This window comes from Rhamphochromis sp. 'chilingali' (assembly GCF_963969265.1).
Source record: "Rhamphochromis sp. 'chilingali' genome assembly, chromosome: 16".
In the NCBI taxonomy this organism is placed as follows: Eukaryota; Metazoa; Chordata; class Actinopteri; order Cichliformes; family Cichlidae; genus Rhamphochromis; species Rhamphochromis sp. 'chilingali'.
Genome location: NC_137943.1, coordinates 19,892,581 through 19,919,854, shown reverse-complemented (window position 1 = coordinate 19,919,854; position 27,274 = coordinate 19,892,581). Strand labels below are relative to the sequence as shown.

The 27,274-nt window shown below is 40.0% G+C and overlaps 1 protein-coding gene across 2 annotated transcripts in view; it reads right to left on the bottom strand.

Annotated features, from left to right (window-relative positions):
• The window catches only part of spidr (scaffold protein involved in DNA repair), a 43,875-nt gene that overhangs the window by 16,403 nt on the left and 198 nt on the right, over positions 1–27,274 (bottom strand). For both annotated transcript variants that reach the window (XM_080907442.1, XM_080907443.1), the window contains exons 2-10: positions 26,818–26,979; positions 26,658–26,721; positions 25,376–25,582; positions 23,157–23,296; positions 19,228–19,463; positions 18,478–18,587; positions 14,947–15,166; positions 8,899–9,103; positions 7,029–7,258 (exon numbers count right to left, since the gene is read on the bottom strand). In XM_080907442.1, the coding sequence (XP_080763568.1) occupies positions 7,029–7,258; positions 8,899–9,103; positions 14,947–15,166; positions 18,478–18,587; positions 19,228–19,463; positions 23,157–23,296; positions 25,376–25,582; positions 26,658–26,721; positions 26,818–26,979 (1,574 nt within the window). The remainder of the gene's footprint in view (positions 1–7,028; positions 7,259–8,898; positions 9,104–14,946; positions 15,167–18,477; positions 18,588–19,227; positions 19,464–23,156; positions 23,297–25,375; positions 25,583–26,657; positions 26,722–26,817; positions 26,980–27,274) is intronic.

The following is a 27,274-nucleotide window of genomic DNA, read 5'->3' as shown; positions in this document are numbered from 1 at the left end:
CTTGCCCAATCCAGGAGCCAGGCCCAGGACAGAGGCGTGCACGAGAGTGTCTGGTGGTCGGGTCACAGGGGCCACCCGTTCTGTAGACCTATACCTTCCCAATCTCCGGTCACTCCATTGTCCTACTGAGCAACTTCACCTCTGACATGCGCAATGATACTATGACCCTTTGGGGTGTAGTTGGATGTGACACTGCAAGATCTGAGGGTAGCATGTTTAAAACTGAACTTCCAGATCTTACACCAGTCTTCGGGTGTTTTCACACCTCTGGTGTTCAGTCAGTTTAAATCATACCCTTGATGCACTTTGTTTGTGCAGATTGAACACAGTGCAGTAATTGTACTCTGGTACAGACCAAAACAACTGCACCGAAACAACTTTGGAGGAAGTGGTCTTGATGTGGTTCCAAATGAACTCCGGAGTGATTCGATTATGATGTGAACAGGACCCGACCTCTATCCAAATCAACTACCAATTGGTTGCAAGTTTGACCGAATAACCTTCCCGTAGACAACTATGCTTTATATTCCAGGATGCGGCAAGGTACTATAAATGTGGCAAGGTCTGTACGGGCAAGCAGCTAGCAGTAAAATAAAGGTAAATTCTCCAGTAGCCCAGAACACAGCACCTTCTTGCTGTATTTACTTTTGATGCTCCCACCCCAGACACATCTGGCCAATAAGTGGACTGAACATTCTCATGTAGTTTGTAGAAACACATTTTGGTTCGCTTGGATTTTTCTCTGTGTGAAAACAAACCAAACCACGGGGAAAAAAAAGAACTAACCAAAGAAAATGAACTATAGGTTAGAAAACACCATCAGAGAGGAAAAGGGGCTATGCTTCTTACTGCTAATGGGAAAAAAACTGTTACTTTGTTGGTTTTGGACTTCATTGTTCAGAATCTGGTCCCAGAGGGCGACGGGAAGAATAGGTGATGTCTTTAGTGGGTGTGATCCATTAGGATACAAATGGCTTTCCCTCGCAGTGGCCTAGTGTGACTATTACCAAAGGAGTGTAGAGTTCCACTGATAACACTTTCTGCCTTCCTCACCACCTGTTGCAGGTCCTCTCGGTGAACCACACCATACAGCAGTAGGGCAGAAGGCTCTCCAGTGCTGACTAACAGAAGTCGGTCAACATGTGATAAAGGAGGTAAAAGTTATTGCTGACTCAATAACATCAGCATAAACTTCGCACTAGGGGCTTTGTGGCATGGGTTTCCATGGCAAAGCAGCTCCTGTAGGTGTAATGTGTAGGTGGCCTCGTATGCCCCTAACATATTGTGTATTTTGATCAACTAATAACTAAACCTCGAATCAGAGTCATAGAAAACAGAGCAAAGCAGCAAACTTCTCACTCAAGTATGTGAAACCACAAACTGCGAGGTATTTTAGATAAATGGACGACTTATCAGTCATTTGCTTAAATACAGGATGAAGTATTTTTTATGACAAAACAAAAACTTGACTGTTAAACATATCATTAGCACTTGGGAATTCGCTCTCTAATAACTATTAAATGGTTTGCTTGATTGTATCATTTAGATATGTTAGTAATACAACTGGCTCAACTTTAAACGTTTTTAATATCTCGAGAAAACAGGCTGGCTGTATTTTTTGCATGTTTGTTTGTTGGTTGACAAATCCCATGAACAAGTGCAAAAGTAACAATGCTTTTCTGTTTGTCCACACCTGACCAAGCCTGGTGTTTTCTGCTGGAGGTGTTCATATTTCACTGATCCAAACAATTATTTTCTTAAAGGACATAAATTGCAGTTTTTCTAAACCAGGAGTAAATAAAGTTCACATTGAAAATCTTTTAGTTCATTAATACACATTTCTAATGTTCTATTGAGTATTTATTACAGCACATTTGCTACTGATAAACACTCAATAGAACATTAGACATTAGAAATGCTAATCACAGCTTGTTTTGTGATTCTTATGCACTCACTAATAGTTTTGGAGGTCTATAGCACAAAGTTTTTAGTATTTTCATTTAAAAAAAGAAAGAAATTAATCATTTAAAACCACAGTTACCAACAGCACAAAGCGTGGGTGATTAAAAAAGCTGCATTTTATCAAAACAAGCCAGACATTGTCAACAAATCAACATCTGACCTTTCCTAAAATATAAATACAGCTGGTAGAGTCTTGCTTGGTGTAAATACACTTTTACTTTTCGTAGAGCATGTTCAGTCTTGAAGCATGAAACTTGATAGGACACCTGACAGACTGGAGAGAAAAGGGTGACGGGACTTGTTGTGGTGCTGGCTTGTCATAAACAACTACCTCCCCCCTCTGTCAGCCCTTTTAGCTGTTCAAAGACCTACTTCCTCACTCCCACAAAAAAAAAAAGAAGAAGAAAAAATATCCTCAGTGACTGGCCAGTTTTAGTTACAGGCCATTTTCAGGAATTTGTTTTTGTGAGCGATCACAGAATTCTCAGCAACTCAGGTTTTCTTCCAGGAAGTGCGATCCACTGGGTCTGTGCTTACACACATATGAACTCTTTCAGGCACACTGCGAATGCATGGAAGCCAGCGCACATTCACATTACTTGGAAAAACACCAAGTTAAAGTCCCACACATTAAGAATACAGCAGAGAGGCCTCATTGGCGGGGGGCGGACAGGCGGGATTCCTTCCTATGTGCTGTCCACCAATCACTGCAGGCAGAGTGATAAACACGTTTGTAACAGGATCCCTGCAGCACATCGTGTTCCTGCTCAACGAAGAAAAAAAGAAGGAAAAAAAGAAAAAGAAAAAACAACCAGTCTCTCTCCACTTCCTGCAAACAGTTAATCTCCTTGTTTATTCCATCCCAAATTTACGGGAACTTAACATCTTCTTCAGGCATAAATATCATACTGGCCCGTCTCCCTCGTGTTTTAACACAGTGGCTAAACAAAAAAAGGATCAAATAAGAGCGCTGACCAGGCGAGTGAGTCATAGAGGCCAGGGACACAACATGAGAGGTACAAACTGTCCTCGTGTTTACACAGAATGAGCCCAGTGGGCTGCGAAGTAAACTACACCGCTCTCCGCAAAGCAGCCATGTATTCTGAAAAAAATAACACAAGCAACAGATTGTAGCACATGATGTTACTTCTGAGCAGCAATGCAAAGCAAAGCCTCTCATAAAAAGACATACAAGTGATCAAAGTGATGCAAAGCTTGCCCATGTTATCAAAAATAAATAAATAAATAAATAAATAGTAAAAATTATAGTAATAATAACAATAAATTAAATTCAGGAACAGCTGGGAAACAAAATAAACTTTGTGTACCATCTTCACATCTGTCACAATAAAGGCGGCTGAGTCATCCTGATATTCTAAACTTGAACCCTCGTGATCGACTGCTAACCTCAGCCCCACCTTCATCCTATCACTATAAACCCGAGGCTGCTGAATCTGGTCGAGCCAGAGAGAAACTGAGGAAAGGGTAAGAGTGTTTCCGGTCAGAGGGCAGCTCATTTGTTTACCAGCCACAGAAGCAGCATGGCAGGAGTGTCATGTTACAACCGCAGCTCATGTAGCCTGTCAGCTGACCGGGGGTCTCCTCCCCTTACCGTCGATGGTCCCTCGGGTCCCTCTGCTTGGAGAAACCGCTGCTTTTATTACTCAGCAAAAGGACAAAAACAACATGCCTGGGGAAGGCCAAGGAAACTGAAGGTCATACTTACTGGATTTGCTTCAAATGTAGCACTTACTGATTTGTTAACTACTACAAGACCACACAAACAAGTCATTTCAGTAAGACTGGAGGATTTTTGATAATTTAGCATGTATGAAACAACAAAAAACAGATTTTCTTGTATCTGCAGTGGAAACAAACCTGCATTTTATGTGTGGCAAATCCACAGATTCATTACTCATCCCTGGTAGTAAACCACAGCTCTACTGAGCATTCGAGCATGTTTCATTTCATTGCAACTTCACTGTTTTAGTTCAGTCTCGGCGCGCTCATCTGCGTCATTTGCTGCCGCACTCGTATGCAGCGCTACATACAAAGTAGGACATTTGGTAACTGAGGAGACAAATATTTACCTCAGGCATTGTTGGAAACAAAAACAAAGCTTGAAGGATTTTTATTTTATTTTATGGGTGGCTTCAAACACATCTACAAAGAAACGCTAGTAGACGTGAGACTGAGCGGCTACCACTTGGTCATGGCTGAAGGAGAGACCTGTACCTCGCTCACATGACTTAATGGTGATGCTCAGCAAAGTGGAAGCGAACAATTTGGTGCATTACGGTAATCAGAATCAAACGGGAAAGAAAAGCTACTTTCCATCCTTAGTGGACAAGTATCCTGTTTACAGCAAATAAACTTTAATGAGCCAATGACTCAGTCTACGGAAACATGATCCATACTGTCAGAGGATCATAAACATGTAAAAAGCCTCAAGGCAGACGATGAAATACTTACAAAAAGTAATCAGATTTATGTTCCTGGAACTTGACTTCTTCCTTTCTTCATTTACTATTTTATTGTTGGTGTCATAGCTAATCATTCAGCTACACAAAGTGATGCTGTTCCAGGTCTAAAAGGACAAAATATGCCCATATTTTTGGAGCCTAGTCGGGGTGACGTAAGTAATTACTCCTCTCATACCAGAGACCGCAGCTCACTTCCCACACATCGTTTTTATACTTTCTTTGGAATTACTTTAACACTTCAGTTGCTTTTTTTTTTCTTCAAAATTCTTTCTTTGACTGAGTTTAGACAATCAAACTATTTGATTAGGGTTAGAAAAGGCTAATTATTACATTGAACACAAGAACACAAAGCTGGAACTTCATCAACAAGTGCCCTTGGTATATTACAGTTCAAACTCAATACAGCCTTTTCAAATTAAAAGCAGTCTAGTTAGGTGGCTTTTATTGTGAAATATTTGTAGTCAGATATTAAGAGTGTGAAAACCCCCCAAAACTGAGTGAGTCTCTGAATGTAAAAATCTGTTCGATTTTTTGCAAAGTGTAACTAACTGGTTATTAGCAGCAAAACAGTTGTCTACAATGTCATAGGTGGGTGACTCTGCAGAGCCCAGGAGGGCAAACCGCCTTTCAAATACACTTCACAGTAGAAGACCACACGGTTGTCAGTTTCCCATCGTTTTCACAGACCACATAACAACTCAGAAGTGGAAATACAAAGACATGTGAACAAACTAAGTTCTGGGCCCTTACGATCCACATACAGCCCTTCTGTAGTATTACAATGACTAAAAATAGCAAATATCTGCCAGAGAAACAGTTTCACAATGATTTAGAAATGAACTGTAAATGACATACCTACGAAAAAAAAAAAAAAAAAGTAAGGACAGCTATATGCATTTTCAGGTAGGATGGGAGTGAATTACAAGGGAGAAGAAATTCCTCACCTGAGCCAATTAGGTGCATTATTTATTTATTTTTCTGTTCGTTTTAGGGCTCACAGTCTTATTTATCACTGAGGGCAGACAGGACCTGGAGCTTGGCAGCTGGATTACAGTTGTACTAGTCTGTCATTGTGATGAAAGAAAGTCTATCCAGAGGCTTACTCTTACCCACAGCCATGAGCTTGTGACTAAAGGGATCACATTCAGACTCAGGCCTGATTTAGACAGGGAGGAATCGTTATAGAGCCTACGGCATAACACGCACAATTTGCCAACATCTTTGCCGGAATTGACGCTTGTGCATGTGCATGTGCATTATGGGTTATTTACTATGTGGTGGTGTACCGATGACTTAGAAACAAATAAAATGCTGGAACTTTTTGCATCCTGGGTACCAATTCTTTGTTGGGGTTATTTTTTTGTGGGGCGGAGCTTAAGTTTTTCTAGTGATTTGTAGATTGCCTCACGTCCAATGTGATATTTGGTCCAGGAATTTGCTGACATATGTGAGTCCTAAAATTGATGCTATAATTATGATCCCTTATTATTAAGGCCATGATTGTTATTCTGTCACTGATCAATTTAAAAACTGTGTTTAAAGAGGAGCCTGAAATATACAGGACAAGAGGAGTCAATGATACTAATGAGGCCCATCACAACAGTCGCGGGCAGCATCGACCAAATGTGTAATTACATTTCTTGGGTGCAGTGGTTCCAACATAATAGGACATAGATTTCCTGGTGAAAAATCCCCAGTCGGGAGAGGAATCCCTGCATCTTTCTGGTGAAAAAAAGCCAGAAAAAGTGGTGCAGGTATCTGATCAGGTTGTTGCTTGAACGCCTCCCAAGGGCGAAACATGGCAAACATAGTTATACTGTGCAACTCTTTTGGTCAATGAATGCTAGAGGATACTAGGCTATTTTACCGAAACAGCAGAGTCCATAAGGAGATTCTGAAGACTGCAGATAAATGACTGACAGGCGACACACGGTGTAACAGTTAATGTTTTGTCTTAAAAAAAACAAAACAAATGAATAAAAAGATTCTTAAATTATTTGCTGATTAAATGAAGGAAAAACAAATCTGCCTCATTTGTTTATGACCATACATTTTCTGCAGTACCAAGAGGAATTATGTTTTAACATGTGAAGGAAAAACACTTTGGTTTCCCCTTATTAAGGTAAGAAAAAAAAACTGCTACAAAGCTGCTCCACCCAGAGGAGTGCGAACGGGCAACAATTCAACTCAGACTTGCTGGTGCACGAGATTCTGAAAACATCATGCTGTCTTTCCTGAGAATTGGCCAGAACCATTCACAGAGGGGCTGGATTCAATTAGAAATGTTTGTGTCCTTTGTCAAGCAATGCCATATGGCTGGAGACAGCGTGAGCACTTTGTGGGGCCTGCTGTGCTGTGAACAATAGCTCGACCGCTGAGACACATCGTGCCACCGAGGAGAAGCATGCAAAGCCCGAGAGCAAAGAAACTAGCATGAAATCTGAACAAAAAGAATAATCTCAATTGGGGCAGAGCTCTCACAGCAGATAAAATACGATTCATTTTTCCCCAGCTGTTTCTGGCTTCATGTGACAAACCAAAAGGCCTCCCTGGGATCCCAATTATGAGCTCGCCCAACAATACCTTGTTTTGCCTTTCTCTGCAGGAGGAGCTGTAGAGGACCTGAGGGGAAGTCTTGGTTTGAGGATGGACACAGGAGAGCAGTCAGCAATGGGGATGGAGTAAACTCTCTGCACAACCACCTCTACATCTTGCTCCACAGAGCCAGCCTGGCCGAGACCTTCGATAGCTTCCAGGAGAGAGACGCAGTATCTTGTCAAAACTCTAGAAGGCCCCAAACTGCACTGAGCAACCTGTAACAGAGAAACACAAGAAAATAACATCACATCGCCCCAAAGTGTGACTTCTCAGAGCTGAATAGGTTATTTAATCAGTTAGCTGACTGGTAGAAGATTACGCTGATAAGTACTTTGATAAGTTTGTAGGCATAAACAGTCAACTGTCACTTGTCTCAACATCTCAGATATGAATGAATGAATGAACGAACATCTGGATTTCTTACTGAGCTTAAAATCAAAGTTAACTGGATAAAACAATACATGTATTGAATCTGGAAGTTAGTGATAAGCAAACAATTCATTCACTGATAAGATAATCAATAGATTATTTGATATTTAGAGATATTTTAACATTAACATTTTAACATTTTAACATTTAAAAAATGCAGGCATGTCTTATTATTAGAAAATGCCCTATATGACACTCACCAATACATTCAAGTATGAATATAAGACACATCTTTGTTGGAAGAGAGTGCAATAAGCTCCTAGACTTTAAGGTTGTTTGTGTTTTTAAATAATTAAGCCTTTTTTTTTTTAGGATAAATGCATAAACAATACATAAATACACAGACGAACATGGCCAGTTTACACTGTTCTTAAAACACTCAGACAAAGAAATGAAAAAAAGACTATAAAAGCTATATGGGCAAAAGTACTGGGCCACCTACACATTTCACAGGCGGAGGTTGGCTAATGGAAATGCTGTGTGGCACACAGTTTTTTGTGCTGATGTTAATGTCAGAGGAGTCAAGCAGCTCTGCAGCTAGTGGGTCTTTTTTATTTATTTAATTTGTTTTAAACACACTATATGTCTCAGCACTCGGTAACCTCACTTTATAATGTTACGTGGTCTGGCACTTCTTGGCTGAGTTGCTGTGGTTTTTAAACACTTCCACTCTGTAACAATACCACTTACAGCTGATTGTGGAATATCTTTGAAATCTCACAAACTGACTCACTGTAACAAAGGCATCCTATTACAGTATCATCCTTGAATTCACTCAGCGTCAATGTTTGTAAAGGCAGACTGCATGGACTTTATACACCTGTGTTACTTTTGTCCATGTAGTGTATGATCCTTCACAAGTAAAAGAGAACTACAATTTCTGCCTTTCTTAGCTCCATAAAGGAGAAAACAGCTAAATGTTCTTTTTTTAGTTGATCAACTAAACTTCATGAAAGTACTGCTATTAAAACTCACTCAGTGAATCAAACATATACATATATCAATCACTTCTGATTGCTACAGCAGCAGAATAGAGTGATTCCGCATCCAACTGAGACCATTTATTGTTTATATCTGAGATCTGTATAAAGTGAGCATGATTAAACCTGGGGGAAAAAACAACACTCTTTCAGTGTTGATTTCATAATTATAAAGTCATAAAAAACATTGATGCAAGCCTCTGAGTGTTTTGTGTTTATACATATTGACTAAACCTGAGCAGAAACCTTACAGCCAGTAGAAACCTACTGCACACATAATCATAAAGTGCAGTCATTTTCTTAAACCGATGACAGGAGTTTTAGAGGCATAATACGGTTTGTATAATCTCCTAAACGCCTTCCTCTTTATGTCAACAAGTACTTTACATTTTGAATTGAAATAAAATGTTACACACTTGACTGTAAAGGCGATAAAACACACACACCTGCTTCACATTGCTCTCCTCTGTGGTCCTGCATGCATCCAGCACTCCGAATGTTTTTCCCAAATAATATGGCATGCGCCTTTCTGCAAAGACTGGGCCTCTAGGAATAGACGCATTGGCCGATTTGGAAGCACAGAAGACCTTCTTGCTGAAGTGTGTGTTGAGAATAATAGGACAGCTGAAGCCCTCAACAGAAAGGCTCTGCCTGCAACAAGTAAAGTTCATCAAGTTTAGATTCAAGGCAAATCTGGTATAGCAGCTGTTTGAGCGTTTCTTATGCTGGTTCTTAATAAAAGTTACCACGGGGTTTGAGTATTTTAATATTGCATGAAATAAACATCTATAAAGTTGAAGGGCAAAGATAAACAGCTTTATGTTATGATTGTCTTGATAACACTTGAAAACAGTCAGATTGTGAATTAAATGGAAGAGGCTGTTGCATAAATGTAGAGGGGTGGGGGCTGCTAGCTCGAGAACCTTTTGAATGTCAAACTCAGATAAGGTACCAGCCACCTCCACAGGTCTGTTCGCTGCGTACCACCCAGCACAAAGTACAAGTTCAAATACGTTAACCTCCTCCAAGACGAGAGAAGAACGCAACGGATGCATGCGTCCTCTTTTACTTTACCTAGTGAAAGACAAAATTTCCAAGTAATTACATGTCGCAGTGCTCAATCTGGGGGATGCGGGTGAGAATACTTTCCAAATGTGATGTCATGTGTGGAAAAATACTTCAGTCGTCACAGTCAACAAGCCTGAGAGTGAACTGATGAAAAATCAAGCTCAAAGTGTGTGTATGTGTGACCTGACGTGCTGATCTTGCTTTAATTTTTTTACTGTTATCAGCTTAGATTTCACTCATCTGTAAGTGGCAGAGATGCTGAACCACTCCTTTAAAACCTAAAAAAACAAAAGCAAAAAAAACCACCTCAGGTCTGGTACTTTGGCTCATTGACATAAATACGGCCCATCTGAGTGGCACCAGCTTAAAAAAAAGAAAAAAAGTAGGATAACAGTAATTATATAGCACTGTGTTGTTGGTAAGTATAAATTACGACTTTTTCCACATGTAACATTGATAATACCGTGATGACGGCTTATCGCTGAGTCAGGGCCAAATGCACTCTGTGACTGGAACCTCTGTGCATGTCGCAGCTCGCCCAAGACGTGTGGTGATACTTAAACACGCAGATAAGTGTGGAGGGGGGGACTATTTGTTTAGACATATAATGAAAACACCGTGGGAAAGAATTTATGAGCCAAATTATTAGATTCACACGGTTTATGTGCACCCACATTTAATGAAAGGGAGTCTAATGTGACCTTAAAGAGTTCAGACTTCGAGAGTTCTGGATTTACAGGAATTACTTTATTTGCTGGTCAGTTTGGAGGCTTTATTTTTTTTATAGTCCTTACTGTATAGTACTGATGAGTGTTTCTAATATTTTACACTTGTCCACTTCCACATGTCTTTATTAAACAGACTGTAGCTGTAAAGTAGAGCCATGTTTGACAGCAAAAGAAGAAATAAAAAAAAGCTAAACCACACAAGTATAAGTTCCTGCCACAGTGTTGTCCCTGATTGCGCTGGACTGTACATACTGTTACTGGCATTGTTTCCATCCCCTGGAGCATTTTTGTCATGCAAGACTACCAACTACACAATGACTATGGAGAAAATCCAGTAATGGGTTTTTACCAGTGCAGGTGGAGACATCTGTGATTCATCCACTGCAAAATAATCTACCCTCTTAATGGCAGGTATATATCAAGTACACATATATGAAAAGAAGTTTTTCCTTTCTTGGTGGCTCTATATCATAAAACAAAGGATAGTAGACTTTTTGGGGCCAGAGACCCTGCACAGGGGATATTTTCTACCACAGCCTCAACTTGTTCGGATTCAGTATCACTTGACAGTGCAGACTAGTATTTCCTCTGCTTTCCAGCCAAGCAGTGGGCTAATAAAGCAAGATGCTTATCAGCAGGGCAGTTTGTTGCACCTGAGAAGACAGAGGTGCTGTGTCACAAGCATATGAGTTCATAGTGGCATAAAATTATGACACAAGACACACTATGCTAGCTTTATGAACACAAATTGCCCCCAGTCTACAGCTTTTAATGCTAAATCAAAACTGTAGGATTAAGAGTAAGATATTGTGCAGAGTTCTGGTGGTCTCCACTTAAAATAACCACTACCATGAAATCTCTGTGATATTTTAAAGACCTTATATTGTAATTTTATCTTAACAGAGCATTTTACTCTCAGACTGTAGACTGACAGGTTCACGGAGTTCATAGCTATCAGGATCCTATCCTGTGGAACCAGCTCCCAGTTTGGATTCATGAAACATACACATTAAGGTCAAGTTTAACCCTTTCCTTTGTGATAGTTAGAGTTGTATCTTGCAAACCTGAAGGACCCCTAGCTATGCTGCTACTGTTTTACTTCCTGTGACGCACAGTGTATCCCCTGCCTATTTTTTTTTAAATATATCACTACTGCATATCATGAAATTGTGTCTTCTCTTTTCAGTGGTTTGTGTTTTTTCTTCATCTCCCTATGGTCTCCTTTTTCCTCACTTCAACTAGTTGTAGAAGATTGCTGTGCCTCCCTGAGCTTGGTCGTGTCAGAGGTCTCTTCCTGTTAAAAGGGAGTTCTTCCTTCCCACCGTCACCAGTTGTTTGCTCACAGTGGAGTGAACAGCGCTTGAGTGTTGAAGTTGTATCTCTAAACCTGTAGGTTTTTCTCTTGCATTATAAAGCACCTTGAGGCAACTGTTTTTATGATTTGGCACCATATAAATAAAACTGAATTGACCTGAATTCATTTGAAATGTCAGTACATAGTACATGATGCAATGTTACCAAAAATAAAGGAGTTATATGATCTACACTATTAAAATAATACTTACATTTTAATGCATCAATACAATAGTATCGTTATCTGAATATCTGGTTTCTTCTTTTTGTCGTTCAGCAGCATTTAAACCAATTCCTGTGTGGTTTGAGTGAGTGTAAGTATTTCTGGTGTACTTTAAATAAATTTGCATGTTCTGAATACCTTAAATAATGTTTGCCAGTGCTTTTATACAAATAAAACTTCTGAATGCAGGACTTTCAACTTGAAGTGTGGTATTTTTAGAGCGACGGTACCTTGTTTACTCTGATGATGGGATTAGTTTTTTTTTTCCACCACAGCTGAATTTTGCCAACCTTAAAAAAAACTAAACTAAACTAAACAAGCGCAAGACAAGCAACGATTAAGCCTCAGCGATCGTTATCTGACAAGAGATCACAACAACAATCTGTAAAAGCCGTACTCTAATCTTAGCAGAGCAGAACGTGCTGTTCATATTCACATGAACAACACCCTTACAGGAAGCATGATCCATTGTGAACAGGTGAGTGGGCAGTTGTCATCATCAGACAGATAGCCAGGTTAAGGAGTGGCACTGACTGCTTGCGTCACAGCTTGTAAGTGAATAATCCCTGCAGGTATTTCCGCTCGGGCCTTGGCCCACTTAAAACAAGGCGTGGGAGGTGGGAGGAGTCAAACTACTCGTTGCAGGAATTATGGGGGTGGTTAACCCCTCGAGTGTCGCACAGGAAACTGATAAGAGGAATTTTACCAGACAGGCTGCTCATCTAATTTCTGTGTTTTTTCCACTTTGGCCTGGCCTGTAGCTGTTAACACATTAGACTCAGAGAACATCCACTTTTTCTTGCTGTTATGATGTGCTTTTATACAGGCAGAATACTGATTGATTTAAACTGTCAACCCCACACATAAACAGAAAAATTTTAAGATACACGCAAAAATAATGCTTTGAAGGAGTAAATGGTTGTGGCTGAAGAGAATAAAACAGGAAAGGAGAGGTGCTAAAGCCAGAGATCCTCTCAAACCACCATGTGTTTTCAATCTCAGGCCTCTGGCTCCCTCCACTCTCTACTCCCAAATGCTCCAGAAAATAATCCTACTGTGTTTTTTCCCCGGCTTGCTGGAAATGACCTAACTACTGCCAGGAAGAGGAATGCGAAGCATTCCCTGGAGCTGTTTGTGACGTCAGAGCGCTGAGGAGGCCCCTGCGCTTCCGCCAGCTTGGATATTCCAGATCAACCCAAACTCCCAACAGCTGGAGTCAACCGCTACCTCGCTCCAACTCCCAAACAATCCCAAAAGCAATCCCCCCATGTGAGGCACTGTTCTTCACATCTGGCTCTCGAGTATTTACTATTGTAAAATGAGAACACCAAGTTTTAACACTTAAAAACACACAGTTGTACAACTTGAAAGATTTTCGACGTGCAACTTCCAGCAAACCTCCTATTCAGTGTCTTCTGAGCTCCTTGCCCTGCATGTACTGTGTCACTCGTGCATTGAGTAATTGCCCGCAACAGTGTATTTTGCTCTGTAGGTTTTGAGCGTCGGCCAAGAGATGATTTAGAAAGAAAAACCAAAGATGGGGGAAAAAATGGTTTCACTGACCGATATAACTCCCCAAATGTGTCACCCAGTCCCAGTGTTATTTTAGACATTAACAGAAAAAATGCTCTAATTCTTAAAATTTAATTATGTGCCTATTACAGCAGATATAATTCATCCATTATTCCATTAAAAAAAAATAAAACAGAGGTTTTTCTTCTGTCGTTTGACCATCTGCTTCTCAGTGTGAGGAATTTCTTCTTCTCTGCATTTTTTGACATTTACATGGGACCTCTAAATTTAACCAAGTACCCTCCAGCACCACATGCCCAGATTCAACCACATGTGCCTAATAATATAAGAGTTTAAAAAAATTAGGACATTAAACATTTAAAAAAACCATTCATTGTTATTTTAAATCATAAAATAACATAAGATTATGTACTTTTAAAAAAATCTTTCCTCAAAATTTGGTCCAGAGTTAATTCTCTTTACTGTATTTTTGACCTTTGCACATCATAACAATGGCTGCAAACTGGTTTTGACACAATAGGATCGTCTTGTATTCACAAGTGTACATGTCTTACATGTTTTCCCCCACACACCTTGCCTCTATCTGTACAAAGACACTAAGTAGCAGGGCTGGTCAAGGGCAACTGTACCAGTTTACTTCCTTGTCTTCACCAATGTAAACTATCTGCCAGTTTTAAGCTCTTAATACTTTGTCGGTTCTGTCTGAATATTTGTGGTCTGAAGTTTAGTTTCAGCTCGGTCTCCTTGTTTGTACCGTCACAAATCAGCCATATTTCACACTTCAGTGCTGTATTTTCAGGTGCATCAGAGAAGTCACAGCTGATGTAAACACTAAAAGCTTTCCACTGGTAAATGTGGTGCTTTTTTGTGGAGCAGTTAAAGTAACTATGATGTGTTAACCACAGACTGAGCACATCTTCACTATCAGTTTAAGTGGCGCAGTGGAAAAATAAAACGCTGCTTACAGCTGCTCACAGCACAGAACTATTAACACCAGAAAAAATATAAATAAACAAACTCTGCATTATTCACAGTTCAAATTAAACCTTATTCATCTTATACTGAACTCTGGTGTGTTAGTGGGCCTCAGCTTGTCTTCTTTTTAAAACAAGTTGTTTAGGCGGCCATATTTCTTAAGGTTGAAATGTAGCAGCTTGGGTTCGAGTCCAACCTGCAGCACTTTGCTGCGTATTTTCTTTTTTTGTCTACTTCTTCACTCCTGAACTGTCAAATAACCCAAAAATAAATATCTTAAAAAATAAAATGAACTGTTTAGTTCTGGGTAAGGCCCAGCTTTCTTCTGAATGGCTATCCCTCATGTTTGAACTGCAGCTAAGAGAGTTCTCTATGCTCGTTTTCTGACTGATACCACCATAGTAGGAATATCTGCTCTCAGTGACATCACAGAGAGCTAAAAGTAGAAAAAACTGGAGCCACCTGCAGTCCAAGGTTTTGGCTCACTGGAATTATTCTTATATACACTGACCTTTTGAAACTTAAGCCACGTTTAATATGTAACTATAACTTTGTAACAGAAAATAATGAAAGGGGTCAGCTTTAAAAGTGTGCCCCGTGCACCATCTGCTTACCATGGTGGATATATGTGGATGATGTCACTGGGTGCAGGAATCAGCTGTGCAGCTGTCTCTCTGTTGAATAACACCAACATACGAGCGCTCTCCTCAGAGACCGGGTTAATGTGTTGGTGGCCGTCTCCGGGGGGTTGGTGGTGCTCGCAGTGCGCCAACTGCATGCTGCACTCCTCATGAACCTCCAGTACCTCGAGCACCAGCACGCCAGCCTTGTCCACTGGAGATCAGAGCAACAACAACAACACAGATGTTTAATGCTTGTGTGTGTGTGTCTGTGTACACAGTGTACTCATGCTCTCTGTGGGACTCATTATTCATTATGAAATTTTTTTTTAGCATCAGAACAACTTGCATTGCATATCTGTAAAGCTGTTACTGACTCAGCCTGAGCTGGATACGAGACGCAGTAAATCCCAATGGATGACTGCACAAATATTTGGAATTTCACCACAACGCTGATTGCTTGGCGTGAACTATAAAGTCCACAGAGATACTTAAGAAGAGCAAATCACAACGATGCCCTGCAGCTGTAAACCAAAGCGAGATAGGAGGGAGACTTGGCATCATGAAAGCGAAGTGTGTAAACTTGATTGCATTGAATTGTTAAAATTGCAGAAGAGAAGGGGCAAAGTCAATGCAGCTCATTGTGTGTGTGTAGGTAAGTGGCCAGAGGGGGAATTTTAATATGATACGAATGAATCAGATCAAGGAGACTGTTGGAGAGGTATTAGGTTTTAACAAGCATTTGTCCAAACATGAATGCTAAGTGGTTCATTTGTGCTCTGTGCATTGAGATCCCAAATAACAAAATCATTACAATAACACCAGGCAGCACTCCAAAACCGAGAGAATACTCGAGTCCTCCTCTTGACCTGCAAATTCAATATTTTAGGAAACAACTCAACACCTGCATACTTGTTTTATTGTGGGGTATTTATCTTACAATATAAAGCGCCTTGAGGTGGCAAACCAGGAACAGACTGTTTGCCTTAAAAGTGAAAGTAGCACCTTTTAAAACGTGTTAGTTTCACGAACATTCTCCATTTCCAGTTTGCGTTGCACTTTTTCAGTTTTCACTATTGCTCAGCAGCTAGCTAGCACTGTCTGCAGAGAAATTCGATGTGCGTCATGCAAACCATGGGCAACAAAAGCAATCACAAGAAGGTTTTTTAATGCAGTACCATCTTCGTGACCAGGTTCACCTAGCAACAGACAGCAACCTCCAAGAAACACTCGCAATGAGTCGGGAATGCACATTTTTTTCCTTTTGACCAGAAGTTTCAAGGGCATCGCAGACAAGTGTCTAGGCCTATGTGACTGAGGCTTTAGCAACCTGCATCCATAACCTGCTAAATCTTGCTTAAAATGCCAGAATTTCACTCAACAAAACAGAAGCACAAACTCCTCGGCTGAACTCTACCACACAGCGTAGCATTTACCAGATAAATGCCATTAAAATGCTCCGAAAGGCACCAACTACACAAACGTGGTGGAGAGGTGCAAATAGGGCTGGGCGATATGACCCAAAATTCATATCTCGATATTTTTTAGCTGGATGGCGATATAAGATATATATCTCGATATATTTTTTTAAAGCCATAAAGTAAGAACAAAAAGAGAGTTCTTAGTCAAAGCTGTGTCCCAGATGTCACACAGGCACTTTTATTAACATAGAGCAGATGTACATAAAATTTACTCAAAAATAAATTATGAGCATTTATTAAATAATAATGCTCCATAAATAAAAGAAAACAATGTTGTTTTTGTGCATAACAAAAAGCTCACAATTGTGCAGTCAAAATGTAAACTAACAGACGAGCACAATAACAAAGACAGATTTCACAGCTGCTCTGTTCCCAACTTGTACTGCGTGACTGACAGCCTGGAGTTTGAAATCCGCTTCGCAACCGCGTCTCTTAACAGGTGCCATTTATAGTCCTTATACACAGTAGGGTAATATTACGTTGAAGCACAGTACGTATCACTCCGCGAGGCTCAGCCGTAATGCTCCGACAATCCATCAAGCGGTGCAGCTCCGTAGCTTACTAAAGTCGTACTAAAACATTTTTTGACAGATTGCTGAGCGCCGTGTTCCACATAAAATCGGTTCGCGGCCATCAAGCACAACCAGAATTCATACATAAGGCGCGCTGTCAACTTTTGAGAAAATGAAAGGATTTTAGTCCGTGCAGCCCCTCTGGGCTGCATGGCGTTAGCGTGGTTAGCTCGTTAGCGTGGTTAGCTAGCTAACACGTTGACGCCGTCCAGCCCCACGCACGGGGCGATGCGCAGTAACTCGTTAACGGAGATTTGCCGTGTCCATCTTGTCGCTTCCTGCAGGTGAAGCGATGGGGGACGAGGAGTTGTGTTCAGTGAAGGAGAGGCGAGGCCGAGTAACATTGCGTAAAGACGAAAGTGGACGAAAGAGAGGCAAACCTGCGGCTCCACAAGTATAATTATAACGTAACATAGACTATATCGATATAAAGGATATTGTCACATCTTATATCTCGTATAAAAATATATCGATATTTTTTAAAAACTCGATATATCGCCCAGCTCTAGGTGCAAACCAGGTCCAAATTAGCAGAGAGGCCTAGGAGACAGAGACACTCTGTACGTGTGTCTTCACACGTGTCAGTCAAATTGGCCATTCTGTGAACTCTGAGCCTTATTAACATCCAAATGTATGAGTCAGAAAGAAGTTCACTCATATATATATATAATAATGAAGGAAATTATTCAGAGAGGCCAAAACTGCCTTTGTATGAGGCTGAAAACATGACTTTTAATGCTACTTAATTGGTGATTTGAACCATTGATTCCATGGTGACTGTTTGGCCTACAGTTTGCGGGTTGAGTGTAGCAGATTAAATTGTGAAAAATGTTCTGGAAAAAGAACATTTTGCACCAAAAGATATATATTTTTTTATATTTAAAAAAAATCCTGATGTCAGCCATGTGACGTTAATGGGTTGAAAAGACTAAACAAACAAAAGTCTTTGTGCAAAAAAGACAAAAGAAAGATCAAATATTGATTAGACTTCGAAACCAGGTCAAGTCAAAATAAACTCCTACATTTCAACCCATCTTCGTAGCTCGTTACGCTAGTCAAACCATCGACTGACCACAAACTCTAAGTTAGATCAGGTAGGCGTTTTCATTTTCCACAATCAACTGTCACCTCTGAGTCAATGCTCATGTCCTATTACGAGGAGATACTTAACAACAAGACAATGCAAGTGGTTTGGTACGCCGCGGAAAGGAAAAAAGAAAAAAAAAGGTAGGCAAGCAGCTTCCTGTCACCTACATGTCGAGTTCACAGTTCAGCCAGCATTTCCTCAGCGTGGCCCCTAAGTACAATCACATGTATGGTTAAAAAAAAAAAAAAAAAAATCACACCTTTCAGCCAGGCTTCATCCCACTCACAAATCAAAGTTCACTGTTAAACTTTAAGTGATGATTCACAGGTTTATGTGTGTATGATCCTGGTGTGATCTGGCAGAGGACTCGTGTGACGTGGATCACCTGTTGTGGTTGTTGCTGCCGAGGAACCAGAGATGGACTGGTGCTTCCAGAAGCTGATAGCTGACCTCTGCCTGCACTGAAGTCGATTCAGCCTTTCTGCCAGACCTCCACTGTGAAAAACACACACGCGCACGCCCCCCACCCCCACAGAGGTAGATGATGTAATGTGATAAACTCACAGAGCGCAAGCAGTCTAACCAACGCACAAGCAGAAATGTTTATTTCAAAGTGAAGTAAAAGATTTTCTGATGCACAGAACCAGCTGTCAAAGACTACAGAAAGCCATCTGTCAGATTTGGTGGGCTTAGAGATTGCAAACGACATTTAGCACCCACATTGTGCCACCAGGTGTCCCTTTCATCATCAGTTCTGCCGTGGAAACATTGTCACCAAAGTCTGTCTATCACCTGGCTGCAAGCAATACATCTTGCTTTGTTTGTTCGTATTGTGAAGCAATGCACTATCACACATATTATACGCTCAGGTGCAATTTTTATTAAAACTAACACCGTCCTGCAGAAACTCTAACTCCATGAAGGCTGCAAAGACCAGTGCGGTTTCTTGAGCGTCACTGACATAACTTTATGATAATTTTGAAGGCTCACCTGTGTGAGGTTAATGTTATGTAACTTGACTGATATCAAACTTCTATAAAACTAAATTCGGTGCAGTAATATGATACGCTCATATGCTGCGTATCAGCAGAGGTACTAGGCATTTAAAAACAGTGGACTGGAACAAAAGTCACACCTTTGAAACTTTCTTCTCTTTTTGGCAGAGTCTTCTGGAGTCTTGGGTTGTCTATTGACTGGTTTCTGGGGCGTTTGCAGCATCGCCTGAGCAGATCTCACCCAGTTGCTGATTGACTTTTTGCTGCCCTCACCAGTTTGGAAAGGAAAGATCTCAGAGTCCAGTCTGCTTGAAGTCATTGGGCTGCCAATATCCTCTCCATCAGACACATACCCTGAGATCTCAAGCTCTTTAACCTGGGAACAAAGTAAGCATTTGACGTGGAGAACAGTTGTAATTTTGTAGTTTGACATTCTTGAATGAAAACGTTAAAAATGCTCAACTGCAGTCAAATGCAACTGTATGTTATATGCTGACATCCAGCTCCACATTTCTCTTCTAGGACTCTAAACACGCTCTGAATGATTTACATCTCAAAGTAACCCTTATTTGTCTTGGTGCAACCTCTCAAAAAACTTCATACTAGAAACTGCCAAGGGTTCATTTTGAGCCCTTTGGTATTTTAAAAATCCTGTAGGTTTGTTAAATTAAAATTCAATCATGTCATATTTTCTGCCATTTTCAAAAATTGGCTTATTCATCAAATACTCAATTTTGGGGTGTGGGCGATCAAAAGAATTAGGACAACTTTTACCAAAGCCGAAATGTTATGTAATGTAAAACCACTACTGCAGCACAGCATGTTGCTTAGAAACATGATTTCTTTACACACATTGTGAGGTTGTGTGTAAAGCCTGTCACAAAACGAGTTACAGCTAGGTAGATGTGACTGATAAATACATATAGAGAGTGACTGTAGTTAGATAACACATGAATAATTATTGCTGGGCACATGATGAGTTGGAGCAGAGCGGGGAGTGTTTGACCGAACAGGGCAGGTTGCTGGCTGTGCAGAGCAAGTAAAGTAAATCCAGAGCACAGCTACCTGTGAGGTCAATTCAATCTCATTTACATTTATTCTAATGTATATTTTTTATTTCACATTCTGTAAGAAAATGCTGTAAATCATTAATAAAACTAATAAAACCCCTTAAAATGAATCTTAAATATGTATTTTGTCAAATCTTCCTTAATATTATAAAAATTTAGATGAAAATTAACAACCTAACTTCTTCAAGAAATGATACCTTTGCTATTACTGCTGTTGTTACTGCGGTCAAAATGACCCTCCTAGTGTTAAATTCCTTCCCCTTTCTTCTGATTGGCTGACCCTTGTAAACAGAAGGTGTCAGCAGGTGAGTGAGGTTGCTGCATTAATCACCAGGATATCCTCTCCCTGTACAGAGCTGAAATAGAAAAACTGTCTGAAACAGTGTTTAAAGCAATCAGAAGTCTAAGCTTATTGCTTGCACATACACACATTTCAACAATAGGAGCACCCATCCCTATAAAAGTGTAAGTGTGTATATTATATATAAAGGCAAAAAGTAACGCTTTTAAAAGGGTTCATCCACCTGTAACATATTCATGAGTAATTAATGATTAATAAAAACAATAAAATCAATATCAAAAATCAAGAGGATGATACACCGACATGCAGTCAGGCTGATTAATTGTCAAATTAGTGCACTAAACAATCTTTCTTGCTGTATCATTGCTGGCTACACCTGAAGGAATCTGTTCTCATGGAAAAATCCACGAGAAACCTGAGTTCCTGTCATGTGCAGACAAGACCAGCATACCAGGCCCTGTCAGCCAATATGCTCTCTTCTTTGAATCAACTTGACCCTGCTAGGCAGCGTGCCAGCAGACGTCACACTCCAACCAGCTACAGAGAAAAAGGAACACTATGTTCCTGGCCCCGGCTCAAAAATGTTTTCACCAGCACTGAAAGCATTATAAGTACACAGCTCTACGCAGCCTCTTCCACTCACTCAAGTTCTCCTGAACAAACAGTAGTAAAAAAGTTGTTTATAGCCCTTCTCGAGCTCTTATGTGGTGTGGGTGGTTGACCCTTTAAGCGCCGATGTCGGTGGGTGTCGGACCGAGCAACACACTTCATCTGGGAAGCAGCCATCCCCTTTGGCCTTGAAGCGCGGAGTCGCCTATACAGCTCCGCCTGTCCTCTCTTAGCGGCTAGTACAAAAACACAGAAATCTGGCAGGGGCACATTAAGTGACTCAGCCATGCGTTTATCTGGAGTAGTAAATTTTGCCTAGGATTAGGATCCTTCCCCCCTCCCCCTCCCGTATCCTGTTAGATCCGGTTTGATTTACAATTGGAAATGTGTAAGTGAGCTTTCCGGGCAGCAAATAAAAAGTCCAAATAGGCCAGAACATTCTGATATTCTAATTAAGTCAATATTTACTGTGCATATACTAAATTTAATCCCACTGATAATCGGATGCAAGAAAGCTACGTACTATTCCTTTCAAATATGTAACATTTGATCTGCCAAAACTACCACGTGCACATATTTCAGTGCGACTACATTAAACTATAAAAGTAGGACTCTAAAGGCTTCTTTCTAGAGGCCCTCTGACCACAAGCCTCCTGTTTGTTGATCTTATATTTTTTTGACCCCAAAGAGCTGATAACAGCAAATTATAAGTGTGACAAGAGGAAGTAGCTGGGGTCTGCGGGACTGATGTTAATCTCTCGTCAGGCTTCCTCTCGATATATCAAGTTAGTGCTTTTTGCAGCCTCAATAAAAGGACCGTAAGCGACAGGCAGAGGCTATACCAGTACCGAGACAAATGATCACCGGCTTCAATCTGACCCATCCTTGTGTTCAACGGTGTTCTCACAAACCGCTATCTAGTCAACCGCATTCATTCAGTTTTGCCACAACCTGCTGATCTTTTTGTTTTTTAAATTGTAATATGTGCTCTAACAACTAAACTGCATGTGTGTGGTCTATGAGCTAAACACTGTCACCACTCCTTGTACATTCTCACCATGCCAGCCCTGCCTTCAACAAACAGTACCTCTGAATGGCTTGTGAGCGGGAGCAGTCGAGCCACTGTGGGGGGGGGGATCTTTCATTACACCGTTGAATCTGATGGTTCAGTTTGCATGAATTATGTTTTGTGTTTTGGCTTTAAGAAAAAAAAAGAACAAACACTTCAAAAATATTTAATTTACTTTGACAAAGTACAAAAAAGGAGCGCAAATCTGCACATTTGTAAACCTGAAAGGTTCAAATATTACTCAATAATTTCCATTTTCTCTGTGTCGCAGCTCTACAGTGTTTTTATTTCTATAAATAACACGAGTGGAAACTATGCAATTCTTTACATATTGTACTTAAAGAGAGGCAAGTGCTTTTTTGTGAGTTTCACGTCACGCATAAATTAGCCCCAGTGTTCAGATCTACTTTGCCCTTCACATTAAACCTGTGTTTTACTGCTGGCTCAGCTTCTGAACTTTGACAGAACATAACCTGAATCTAGAAACTACTCTGGTTTGAGCCTATGGGGCCTTCTTAGGACATCAAAACATGGCTGAGACAACGCTCCACCTAGTGGTTTCAAGGCTAAACATTCAACTGCGACAAACTGAACAAAAAATTACTGAAAAAAAAAAAACAAAAAAAAAAACAACAACTTTGAGACAAACACTAAAATATAATATCTACATAGTATCTTGCAAGAACACAGGCTTTCATGCAGCATCTGCTACAGCTGCAAACAAAACCATCAGATTAGCAGCGAACAGTATTCTCCAGCAGGACGCCAGAAAAGTTGTTAAAACACACAGATGAGCACTTCTTAGACAAATGCATCAACTGGCAGTCAGCTGATAATTAGAAACACAGTTGGTAATATACTGGACTAAGGTATTAAGAGCTTAGGAAGGCATATAGCCCCACCTAGTGTCCCCTAACACAAACAGCACTGATCTACAGATCAGTGTGCCTCACTATGCAGGTGTTTTTAAAAAAAAAAACAAAACACTTTCACGGCACAGATAGTTTAAGGTTTACTTACATCTTCAGTTTTAGAAGGGAAGTCATTTGGCTTCTCTTCAGAGGAATCACAGTCTGAGATTTGTTGCCCACTGTGCTTTTCAACATCTTCCTGAGACTCATCACCCAGGTCGCTGTCTGTGTCAATAACGGGAAGGTCATCTAGGAATGAAAGAAAGAGCTGTGCTAGTGCTGTAAATTTTATCTTATGGCGTTTATCAGACTATAGAGATAACTGAGCTGTTAATATATAACAGAAGTTTATCACCTTAAGTCAGTTGCTTTTATTAAGAAAAATCTGGAAATGGACCACAAAGTAGACTGAGTTAAAGGAACAGTTAAGCTTTCTAAGAAATTAGTTAATTTACTGTATTACCCAGCGTTACAGACAATAAGCATTTTTTTGTAAATTTGCATCTGTACACCAGCACAGTAGGTTAAATAATGAAAATCTGATTGAAGGCCACACTTTGAGATTTTGATTCAAGGGGTTTAACAAAAGCGGTGCATTAACTAGTCCCGAATTATAGCCAATACTACACTTAGTCCAACTAGCCCATTCTTGGAAAGCAGGAATGCACTGATCAGCTCAGCAACACCAACGGAGCTGGAAAACAACAGAAGACAACTTTCTCGAGGAGTTAAAGTTTACAATAAAGACGTGCTTTCACTTTTTGCACAATACTCACTCTTTTGCACATTTCAATTGCACTGTTGTGTCTGTATTGTTCTGTTCTCTCTGGTGTTGCACTGTTTTTGTTGTGTTTTTTGACAATTTTTGCACATTGCACTTTATGTAGTCCTGTGTTGATTGTCTGTTATATGTCATATAGAGCACCATGGTCTTGGATGAACATTGTCTCGTTTCACTGTGTGCTGTACCACTGCACATGATTGGAATGACAATGAAGCCACCTGACTTGACTTGATAATGACCCAAAACATACTGCAATAGCAATCCAAGAGCAAAGAAACGGTTGTCACCTGATCTCGAGTGAATAAGGGACGCTTTTCAGTTATTAAATAAAAAAACTGAAGGCAGAGAAACCCACAAACGAGCAGCAACTGAAGGTGACTGCAGTAAAGGCCTACGAGAACATCTCAAGGGAGGAAACACAGCACATTTAATAGTGATGGGTCGGTCGCGAATGAAATGGCTCTTAGAGCTGGCTCTTTGACGTGAACGACGCGAGCCGGCTTCTTATCGAGAGCCGTTTTTTTTTTTTTTCTCTCACCCTCAAAACTCCAAAACACGTAAAAACTCCAAAACACGTAAAAACACGTACAAACTCCAAAACACATAAAAACTCAGAAGCACATAAAAACTCAAAACACGTACAAAAGATAACAGAACTGCTCCAGGATGCTAGGGGCAGTGTTGAACTTTTGTTACCTAGTGGCTACACAAGCCAGCAAGTACCAACGACTGGATTTGGTGTGTGGTAGCAAAAGGTAAATGAACATTTTTTTTAAATTATTATTTGACTATATATGAATGCTTGTGTATAAATACACAAACAATACACATATGCTTTTAATTGTGTAATTTAAGTGATCTAGGTAGCTCTGTTTTGGAAGTTCAGCTCATACTAGAAATGTGTTTTGGAGTTTGTACGTGTTTTGTCTCTAGGGGCCACCGCATATATTTATATATAAACATATATAAATAAAACCACTTGTTTTTTTACATTAGTGATTCCTTTTGTGCATAATTTTATATTGTTGTTAATAATAAATTAATTAAAGCAACAAAACAACCTGAAGAGCCGGTTCGGAGCCGAAAGAGCCGGCTCTTTTTAGTGAGCCGAACCGAAAGAGCCGGTTCTCTAAAAAGAGCCGGAAATCCCATCACTAGCATTTAGTAAAGTCCATGGGTTCTAGTACTCAGTCACGGACTATAAAGGATTTTCAGCTAAATATTAAGAACTACTTTTACATTTAAATGTTATGTTGGTTTGTCCAATTCATTTTGAGCTTCTAAAAATGGCAAACTGTAAAAAAAGTAACTGTAAATGAAGAAGACTGATAGTACACCAACATATGTTTTTTTGTCATAAAGACTGAAACAAAGAATGCGCTAGTTTGACCATAAAAGCACCTCCAAAGGTCAGAAACTATTTGTTTTGTCGTTAAAAAATTGACAAAAAAAAAGAAGAAATTTTGAAGATAAAGGTGAACTTCAGTTAGAATAACCTGAAATGTAAAATTTCTCCCTCAGCAAGTCACAACTTAATTTTATACCTTTATCAGTGCTGAGCATGAGCAGTGCTCTGCTGTAAGACTGAGTGGAAGCTGTGGGTCTCCCTCGACTGTGACACTGCTGCTGCCTCTGTGCAGTAACTCTGGATGGATGCTGCTCCTGGGTCTCATCATCAGCCTGCTCAGAGTCACTGGAGCTCCATGCAATGTTCACTGGGTCCTCCTCACGGTGAGGGGAACTGCTCTGAACTGGGAAACACATACAGAAGGGGACAATGCAATGTTCGAATTGAATCACTATGAGGTGCTTGTTAAAACTGGAGACTTACTTCTGAAGACTATTGAAGAAATTACAAGAAAGCTTGCCTATAACAGTTGTGGCTGTGCTGAAAAATAAAGGTGGCTGTATAAATACTGACTTTCTAGCTTGTTAGAATTGTACAAACTCTGTTTTTGCCTCAGATACTATTTCCATTTAGGTTTGCACATGTTTTAATAATTACTATAAATCAAGCATGCCCCATGTTTTGTGTTATGTGCGCATATACTAGGTATCACGTTAAGAGAAACCCACTTAAAAGTGATCTTCAGGTGAAGGTGATTTCAAGATTGACCAGTACATTTAATCTGTCATTAATTATGTAATGATTCATTAAATAAGCAATGATACAGAAATCAATATGAAAAGTAAATTTCAAATGACAACTAAAAATATGCAAATATGACAAATATATTAATAACCCTTTTTAAACATTTCCATTTTAAAAAAACGTGTACAAGAAATTCACCGTTTCCACAGACTAATTTCAATTTAGATTAAGAGCACACACCCCTAAAGTGTTTTCCAGTCAATAACCAAAAAGTATGATTTTGTATTTCAAAGTAAAAGAAATGGCATATATGAGCTCTTTTTCATCTGGAAAGCTTCAGAAAGCTATGATAAGGATACTTCCTGTTTCTACTTAGTAATTGACCTGGAGTAATAGGATACACCCTCACAGTGTCACCCAGTCTAATTGTGCATTTCAAAGTAAAAGCCCTCTGAAACATCATACATTAGATATTTCTTTTCCTCTGGAAAGCTTCGGACAGCTATTATAAGGAAGCTACCTGTTGCCACAGACTAACTAATTTTATAACTGCTGTACATATTTCCCATTTTCCTAACAAATTTAAAAGAAATGAGTGGGCCCTGACTTGTGAACAGTACTGTACACTTAAGTATGAGGTACTTACAGAGTATTAAAAGTTGTGAGGTAAGATAGAAGATAGAAAAGTCTGAGATGGACCATAGCAAAAAAGGCCAGCAAACTGAGCAAGATACCTGCAGCAGACAACTGTTTCAGCTTCTTTAGAGTAGATAGTTTTCTTCCTGAAGACGGAATGATCTGCAACAAAAAATAGAAATCCACAGTATGAACACAGTTGGGAGTAGCAGGGTGATAATGCTAAGAGATGGACGGAAAGCTGTTGATCTTTATCACCTTTGTCACCGGACTATCCAAAAAACTGTCTCCACACTTCTCCCAGCTCTTAGCGGATGAAAGGGAAGAGAGCGAAGAGGGCTCCCTGCCCACTTTCGGGAGAGCATTTTGGATATCATCGGGAAAGAAAACGCACTTTATGTCCCTGGAGTACCTTTTACGCTGCAGAAAATTAATGAAGAAGTAAAAGGGGTTAGCTTAATAATAATAATTTTTTTAAAAGCCTTTAACGGTTTTTGCTAAGATAACCCTGCTGGAGGCTTTAATGATAATTTCACCTGTATTTACTCTGACAACTGAATTACAAATGACAGTGGCTATATTTGCTGTTATTAATAGTTAAAATATGATTCTAGCAACACATGCCTGGCTAGTAAACCCCTTTCCGCTGTGGGCGGGCAAAACCGGATAACATGGGCTGCTAAAGCTAACTAGCTATACTCCATTGAGTAGCATT